The 9568-nt window shown below is 37.0% G+C and overlaps 1 protein-coding gene across 1 annotated transcript; it reads right to left on the minus strand.

The window, feature by feature from the left end:
• Positions 1-1707: 1707 nt before the first annotated feature.
• Positions 1708-4204, minus strand: LOC113275547 (DELLA protein GAI1-like). Its single transcript, XM_026525074.1, has one exon. The coding sequence runs from the start codon at positions 3848-3850 to the stop codon at positions 1943-1945; it is 1908 nt and encodes a 635-aa protein (XP_026380859.1). The 5' UTR covers positions 3851-4204; the 3' UTR covers positions 1708-1942.
• Positions 4205-9568: the final 5364 nt, after the last annotated feature.

Raw genomic sequence — 9568 nt, forward strand, 5'->3', positions numbered from 1 at the left:
TTCAGTACATTTTCGTTTTAATAAATTCTTCGCTAACAATCAAAAAAAAAAAAAATTTAATTTTAACTCCCATGTGTTTCCTCTTTGGTGCACTAAATCATTTTGTAATTCAAAAGTACAGATGCAAGTAACTTGTTAAAGTATTTGGTTCCCATTATGGATTTGAGTAATGTACCAGTGAAAACAAAATGAGAGGAATTAACCGAATTCCTGTGTGTAGTACGGGTCATGTTTGTTGGGGGTTGCAGTGGGCTCACAATTAACACTGTTTAGTATAGTCGTAGACATTCTTCTATATTGATTACCACTACTAGTCTTTGATTATGACTTGGCTTTCTAATGGGTACTAGCTAATAAGAGAAATACAAAATCATCAACTTGATTATGACCCTCCCTTCCCTAGCATCTAGTCTACTCTACCTCTCTTTTCACCAGGAAAGCAAAATCATGGTTACTGATAACCATGTGATTAAACATGACCCTTTATTTACTTGTTTACAATAATTATTAGACAAAATAAAAAAGAAACAATTAAGGTGTCGTTTGGTAGAATTGAAGCCAAGGGCCAGGGAGGGGTCTAGAGTTGGACTTTTAAGTGCAGCTGAACTGCTGATGTTCTAAACATAGACTATAACATGCTAGATTGTTTAAACTTATTCAGTATGAATTATTGAGCGACTTTACTAACAATTCATCATATAATCATTCGATCTAATGGATATTATCCGGCGACTCGGCAATGATCGAGGAAGATGAGCCGACCCGACCACCTTTGGATACAAACCTTGACATGGTGTTCATAATGAATCAGGGATTTGCATTTCATTGCAAAATTGTGCAAAAGAAAAGCAATGTATTAAAGCCCCAATTCACGCCAATTTATTGTATTAAAATTGTCTAGATACGCACGTTAAAGATTTTATTTTCGATTGTATTAAATGCTACGAAAATCCAATCGGGAATTATGATAGCTTTGTTATACTAGTTTACTACTTGCAGAAGCAATAGAGAATTGACCCTGTCCCAAAATGGTTACAAAAATCAAAGAAAATCGAAATCATCAGAAAGAAGAAAACATTAGAAGAATTGAACCCATCACCTTCTTTAAATCATGATGCATCTCTATAGTTTATTTAGTTAGGTTAAGAATCAATATAGAGTATGGACCATATGGGTGTATTATATGTGTAGTTTATTGGAAACTCTGTTTGTGGGGAGATAGATAGGGTTCTCTAGTAGGGACGGACGTTGCCAGCCCAACATATACATACTTGATAACTTCAAGTTGGAATTATGAAACAAGAAGATATGTTGAAGAAGAATAGGAAAAATATTCAAACTTCAATTCAACCAATCCATAGTAATTTAGAACTGTTTGGTATTTATAAATTTTAAATGAAGTCCCAATCCCTGCAGACTTAAATGGTATACTATATGGTGTTTCCTTTTCCACTTCCACCATTATTGTCTCTGGTATGCACCTCCATATATATTAATCTTAATTCTATCCAACAATTCTAAACGATTTCACTTTCTTAAACCCATTCGTGTAGTAATTAATCTAATAGTTTTTAAGTACACAAAGTAAAATGTTTCCTCCTAACATATTAAAAATAATTTCATGTCCATCTATGTGAATTCTTAATGAATATGGTCGAAGTACATAGTAACATTAGATAATCAACATGAAAGCTAAAGACCAACAAAAGAAAAATGAAAATTTTCTACTTTATTAGGGAAATATATAGAATACAATACAACCACCATTTTAGTTGACGACTCGAGGCATGACGGAAAAAAGAACTAAAACAACACAAAAAAGAGACTTGACCAAAAAAATTACCTAAGGAGTAGTAACAAAGATAAAAGAAAAAAAAAACTCACATTGGAGTGTGGATTCATTTTCTCATATGGTAGAAGAACAAACTTAATCCTAAAGGACTTATTGAGAATCAAGTTGCCAAGCCGAAGTAGCAATGAGAGGACGAGTATGCCAACCTAACATAAGAGAACCATTATTTTCTTCGACTCTGTAACCATCGCCACCAGCGAACAAAGCCAATAACATACTAGCTTGTTTAAAAGCATTAGAACCAAGGTGAGCAGGTGCAAAACCCGACGATTCTAATCTCCCTTTCCATTGACTCAGTTTCTCATGTCTTTCAACTCGATCAATGCCTTCACAAGCTACAACATTACAGATCTGACGACCCAAATAAACTTCAGACATTAATTGATCTTGACTATCAACTGGAGACATACCACAACCTTCTAACGAATCGAACAGAGTTGAGTAATAGTGTAATGACTCAGTAAAACGATCCATAAACACTGGTCCATTATGATTTGCTTCCTGTTCCACAATTGTAACAATTTTTGGTTTCATTTCTTTAATTGAAGTTAATACCTTATCGATTGCACCTGATCGATTGAGTAATCGATGGAGTTCGAAAACTGAATTAACCGCAACGGTTTCGACATCGCTAGGACGAATATCTAACATTGACGCATCGAGATCAGCTAGTGAATTGGCAACAAAACCACGATATTCAAATTCCACATGAATAGCTTCAGCAATTTGAGCTAATTTCCAACCAACTTGTTGCAAAGCATCAGTATTATCAGGTTGGGGTGGACCGATACCTGTTAATCGAAAAGCCGGAGGACCGCCAGGTCTTAATGCCAAGGCTTGCATTAGAGCCGGCCATTGCATACCTTGTTTCATACTAAAATCAATAACATGAACACGACTTTTACCTTCGAACGCTTCTAAAATGGCTTGATTAGCAGTGAAATGAGCGAATTTGAGATACGGACAAGTTTCGTAAAAGTGCATCTCGAGGATTTCTGAAAAAGATGAATCAAGGGATTCTTGAGGGTACAGACTGTAAATTCGACGAGCTAGGGCTTCACCGAAGTAAGTAGCTACTTTCCTCATGGCACCTGCCTGAGAAACAGCAAGCAAACCGATTTGTTTGACGAGTTGACTCGCAACTGTTAAATTTTCTTGTTGAACAGCTTCTGCGCAGGCCATCAGAGTATGAACCAGACGTATTCCTGCTTCTTGAGAATCGACTAATACAACAGGACGACTTGACTCAGTTGTAAGACTCGCTGCGGAAGATCCAATTCCAATACCACCTCCTCCTCCTACTGTAACTATTGCTGATGATGATGACGATGAAGCTGAACCTGATCCAGATGCAGTTGTTGCTGGTAGCGGTGGCGACGATGGTTTTAATCTCTTTTTATCAGGTTCACAAATTGCACCACCTGGAATTGCTCTTAAATCATAATCAGAAGTAGTTTCTTCATAGATCTGTCTTGAATTAGAGAAATCAAGACTAGTAATAATTGAAGATTCAGGTATTTCTTGTTGTTGAGGAAGTATATTATTGAAAGGATCATCGAATAATTGTTGTTGAGGAGGAAGAATATTACTGAGTGGATCAAAATTATCAGGATTAACTTCGGTAAGCATAGATTGAAGCCAAGTAGCAATATCAGCAGGATTATAATGAACCGTATCTGAAGAGAGATGTGATAGTAATCCATCTTCTTGAGCATTATTACTATTATTCACTTGCATCACCATTTCTAATTGTTCTAATTTCTGTGCTACCTGTGCCATATCTGATGATTTCACTTTATACCCTAATCCTGCTAATAATTCATCCATTACTGCATCTTGTTGTTCATCTTCATCCCACATCATTTTACTCTTCCCTCCTCCAACAGATGATTCTACCATTGAATACAAACCTCCACCTGACCGAGAACCACCACCAATTCCTCCTCCTCCTAAACCACCACCACCGCCACTACTACTTTCTTCATACTCTCTCTTCATATTTTTTTTTTTATTTTGTTGTTTCTCTCTCCCTCTAGGTTTACTTTCTCTTCACAGAAATATACAGATAAACTGATTATTACACAGAAAACAAAGAAACTCTGAAGAATCTGACCGACTTTGGGCCGGCTATTCATGGGCTGGGCTTCATCAGTTCATCACAGGCGCGTACTCCAAAAAAGAAAACCATTTCTTACTTAGATTTTTGGCAAAGAAGAAGAGATAAGAAGGAAGGAAAACAGAAAGAAAGAAAAGAACCCTAAAAACTTTCAGTCTCATTCATTGTTGTTTTTCTCTGATTCATCACTAGTTCTATTTACGCCATCTTCTTCTATGATGTGTCTAACTGAGTCTCTATATATCACTCTCTTTCAATATCTAGACATATTTATATCCTCTCAAATTTTGTATTTTGTACAACTATACGGTTACCCTGTATTTACGTACTTTTTTGTTAAAGTGATAATTAAAGATATAACTTCCGTTTGGATGTATTTCTTTCCTATTTTTACTACACTAATGGGTCCAGTTAGTTTAGAGTTACCACTAGTAAGCAAGTTTTCTTAGGCTAAATGAGGTAAGAGGTAAGAACTAAAAATGTAAGGTAACAAAGGAACAGAAAGTAAAATATGTGGGGTTACCCTACACGTGGGAGACCAAGGATAGACCATAGAGACATTCACATCTGTTACATGACCCTCACCCCCATTTCATCATCCCACTGAAACCTACGTAACATGGAGAAGCAAAAAGAGTGGCGTTAAAGCTAACGGTGTTATGGAAAACCAAGCCCCTTCCCAATTCCCGAACCAAATACCGCCTGCCTTTTCTTAATGGAGGTGGGGCCAGAGGGTGTTGTGGTTACTAATGGCGTCCACATCCAGACGTGACGTCCGCACGATGGACTCCTTTCCAACAATTTGAATGAGAACACAGAGAGAAGAGTCTCTGAGTCTGAGAGATAGAGCGAAGAGAAGCAGGCAGAAGCAGCAGACGGACACCACACTGACACACCACCAGCACTATCTCTTCTACCTGGCTGGTTATCTTTTTTGCTAAATTCTGTTACCCATGTGATCGTGACACGTGTCTAGCTTCGACGGTTGATGGTGGTCCCGTTACCCTCATTTTAATTGGGCCGTTTTAGTTTTTCTAATATTAATGAAAAGCTCACGACTACATCTCCCCCCTTCATCATTTTAATTAAATTAATTTAATTTAATTTAGCAGATTTTGTTTATGGGTATTTTATTACGGTCGTTCAAGTTTCAACATTAATTATTTATTATTACATGGTACGGATTCTGAGAGTTACTACTGTTGGTCAAGTATCCTATGTCCTCCACGTTTACTACAGTTTTCCTATTGGGTCCCTCTTATCACACTTAAACAACCTTCACGAATCACGACTACTTGGTGTCTGATCCGGGCCGGATAACAAGTTGGTAATGGCACGGTGGGTTGGTCAAATTAGTTCAACCAGTGAGTCCAACTAGAGGCAGACTTAAAGAAATCAGTCCAAATGTAGGGACTGCTGACTTGGACACCATCTAAATCCTACCATGTGAATTTTTTATGGGAAGCAACGGACCTCGTACTAAATATTATGTGCGATGAATCAAAGGAAGAACGATTCATAAAACCGGGTTATATTTGGACCAACATAGTAAATTTCGGCCGAAATGACTGAGACCTCGTCATAAAATGCTTGAGTTTGCTGAGAAATAATTTTGGCCGGAAATTTCAGTTGACTCAACTGGAAATGGTTAATATCGGTTGAATTTTTGTTGTTTACTCTTACAACATTGATAATATTAACCTAACAGGTACAACGTGTGAAAACATCGATAATTTCAAGATTTCGCCCAAAATAAAATGTTTCAATATCTCAGTTCCGACGAAGATGGACCGAAATCTCAAATTAACGTACATTGAATATGACTCTAATATATCTTGTTGGATATATATTTTATATTTTCATAATTGTTTTTTGAAGCATTTATATTTTCATAATGAATACATATTGAAGTCGGAATTTTTTTCGAGCCACACTGATAAATATATATTTATACCTTATTAGAGCAAGGGTTATGAGTAGTCTCCATTTGGAGACCAACTCGCACAAATGAACGAGGACTCAATCAAATGAACGAAAAAACCTGTCTCCCGTGTAATAATATTTTTTTGGGAAATTTAGACTAGACGGGGGACTGTCCCCCGGATAATCCCCTATTTGGAACTAAAAAACTAAAAAACGGGAGACTGTCCCCGTTTGATGCAAAAACAAAATTACTGCACGAAAGACAGTCTCATGTGTAATTTTATTTTTTCTAACGGGAAAGAGTCCCCTGTCTAATATTACACTGCCGACCACCATTTCACTTGAACAAGTGCTCGAAAGTCTTTGGGATGGGAGTGGGGTGAAAGACCCCCACTGTAGGGTCTATTGTAGTCCTCTCCATCATTTGATGGAGTTACACTATCCATATCCTTTGCTCTCCTGAAAATAAGAAACACAAGAGAAAAAACTAACAACAATAATAAATAAGTACTATGTTGACTTAACGGATATTATTAGCCAGTCACCTTTTTATTTCAAGTCTTAATCTATGGATTATTTCATGGAAAAGAAAAGATAAAAAAGTATAACCAATAATACAAGATACAACAGATCCACCGTTTAAAGTGAACCGTAGTTAATCGAATGAATCAGGACCACTGAAATAAAGTTGACGGACCACCCTTTCTTCTATTGCATCAGATACCCCACCAATCAAGTGGCCCTGATGGTATGTTCAGAGGTCCATAAACACATGTTCATTATTGATAGTTTGGTCCACTTTATTTCTCAGATTCTCTATTTTTCTCCCAACTTTCCTTATTTTCTGTACTACTTCACTGTATTATTCTCAGTAGGATATTTAATTTCCCTCTTAACTTTAAAAAGTTTATTGAGATAACTATACACTTTCTGATGCCTAGAAATACAGGCCAGTTACAAACAGAAAGCATCGTTATGGAAATGGAAGCTGCATTTAGGTTTGATAACTAAATAAAACTAAGATAGGGTTGGATAGGGTTCAGATGGAAGTAACCAAATGTGGAATCTGTTAGTGGTCAATGATGCTTCTTTGAACTGGTGCCATTAGGTGAAGGGATTTAATACAGTTTGATTCCTGCTTGACAACTTTGATTAGCTGCTAATTAAGTCAAAAAATTAAAAAGATAGTATTTTTTTTTGGTAATTCATTCGTGCTGTAAAGAGAGAGTTGGCCCTTTCATTCCGCCCCTAATCGGGTGAAATAATAAAAAGATAATGCACTAGAAATAGTTGAGCACTGAGACAAGACAGCATGTGCGTCAGCTCTGGCCAGTGGCCCTATCTATGCAATATTGTGCCTCTTTTTGTTCGAGAATGCAATAAGCTCAGGAGTAGAGCTAGACGCACCCGGTTTTTATCCCGGAATATCTCCGGATGAGAATCGCATGGCCTTTGGGAGCTGCTCTCAGCATTCGGATGCGTGCGATGGAAGTGGGTCCCTGTTTTTTTCTTTCAGTCAGTGCAGTTTTTGGTGAAAAAAACGAAGTCAATCTAGCATTTTCGTAACCTCATTTATTAATTAACATCCCTCTTTTTCTCTTCCTTTGAAACTTAGAAAAGAGAGTGCAATAAAATGAAAGAGTAATATGTATGGTCAAGGTTAAATTAGAAACTGAGGATAAGTCATTTCCAAGAGTCATTTAGTATAATCTGGGTTAAAAAAATTATGGATCATGTGATCCCAGATTGTTATGGAAAAAATGTGTTGTTAACTGTCGTCTGTTGCTTGATTGGCTTCTATGTAGGTGTAATGCATCTTGCAATCTTATTAAAGTGGTTTCTTCCTCTTCATAATAAAGTGTATGAGAGTCTATGAGTCTGTTTTGAAAAAAACCCTTAGATAATTGTCTCTCTATCACTATGGCATAAGCATTCCCACTAAAATTATTGTTGATGTCTTGGCGTCCCTGCATATAAACTCCCCTCCAGCGGGTTCAGAATGTCCTTTAACAACTCCGTACGTGTTTATTTTGATCCAATCTGGGTTAAGAGGAATCATGCGCGTAAAAATGGTAGGATTGGGCGGTTATTGTTTACCTCTGGTTGCATATCTGGAAGGTCCGAAGAAAGGATCTCGTTTTCCCAAGTGAAATCTCGTTGTAGCTAGAGCGCCGTCCTGACTAACCTAGGGACCAAAACAAAAAAGAATAAATTGGTTCAGATGTCTGGCGGGACTTTGATTTGAAATTATATAAGGATTATGAAAGAATGGTCTGTTTGAGTAGGTTATTCGTCGTTGTTGAACCCATTGACATGCAAGAGGTGGGAAACGAGTTTTTTCAAGGTCTGGTGGTTATCTTGTAGTGAAGAATTAGGTGTTTCTGCAGATTTAGAGGCTAAGTGGCACCCTGGGCATATACTGGTATTGGTGAGGTGGATACGACAAAGGTAGGTAGTCTTTCATTTAGTGTTTTACAAGAAAAGTTTTATTCTTTAGAGACAAAGAGGTGTCCACAGCAAGTTGATAACAATGAGCAGTTTTTATTTTTGGCTTTGGATGGGGTTTATAGTTAGAGCAAATGTTGTATTTCCTTGAGTTTGTTATATGGGACAAATAATAATTTTCGGTGGTTCACCTCTAAGAACATGGACAACCCTAAGGCGGTGTAAGAGGTACACCGCACAGGCCCCTAGTAAATATAAGGCTTTTCTTTGGGCACATGCATACCAAGCCCATATGAAACTCCCGAAAATCAATTCCACTTTTTCCCCATTTACGATCCTTAGGTGGGGACAAATAATAATGTTCGGTGTGTTAGAGAATTGCTCGGTCGAACTCACAAGTGTTTTTATATTAAGCTTGTTGTCAAATTTAGTTTATCAAAACTACATCTTTATTTCTAGTCTACAATTAGTTAAGTCTCAGATTAGGGTAGATGTGTAGTTGAGAATCGGACATCACTGCGTTCTACCGTTTGAAATCGAAGATCAACCGAAGCTTTTGGAGAACTTCTTAAAAAAAATGTAAGTGAAGACCGAACCACCTTTCTCGAGTTATATTCATGTCTCTATCTATGAGACGATATCACGTAACTAATTAGACTATTGCAAGCATATAAAGAATTTAAAGTCAAGTTTATGTTGGTAATTAGTTCTCGAAATATATATGACTAAGCTTAATGAACGTTTGTTCATACTTGATGAGTTTCGGTTAAGAACAATTTATTGTTCACTATCTAAATCGTGATTCAAGATTATCATTCGAAAATAGCATGGAACAGTGATATGTGTCATTGAGGTTATTTGAGAATGTTTCTAATTAATTTAGAGAGAAATATAGAACTACTGAAAATTTGGATACATGACAGTATGCATATCAGTTTCACAAACTGAGAAAACTATTATAGGTTCGGAGCCGTAGGACAGTATGCATACCAGCGTAGCTATATGTCGATAGTGACTAAATGGTACGTATGCCCGGTATCCATACCATAAACTGTCCGTGAACCCGTGAACTTCTGGATTGGTACGCATAACTAGTATGCATACCTAAAAAAGAACTGTGGTTTTGAAACTGGTGTGGTATCCATACCCGATATGCAAACCGATAAAGTTCTGTAAGACCCGAAACTTATTTTTGTCTTAAGGGTACACATACCCGGTACATGTACCATGAC

The sequence above is a fragment of the Papaver somniferum genome, chromosome 4 (assembly GCF_003573695.1).
Source record: "Papaver somniferum cultivar HN1 chromosome 4, ASM357369v1, whole genome shotgun sequence".
In the NCBI taxonomy this organism is placed as follows: domain Eukaryota; kingdom Viridiplantae; phylum Streptophyta; class Magnoliopsida; order Ranunculales; family Papaveraceae; genus Papaver; species Papaver somniferum.

What these genes read in the sequence shown, in the direction of transcription:
- LOC113275547 (XM_026525074.1), bottom strand. Translation starts at nt 3,850, where the DNA reads ATGAAGAGAGAGTATGAAGAAAGTAGTAGTGGCGGTGGTGGTGGTTTA.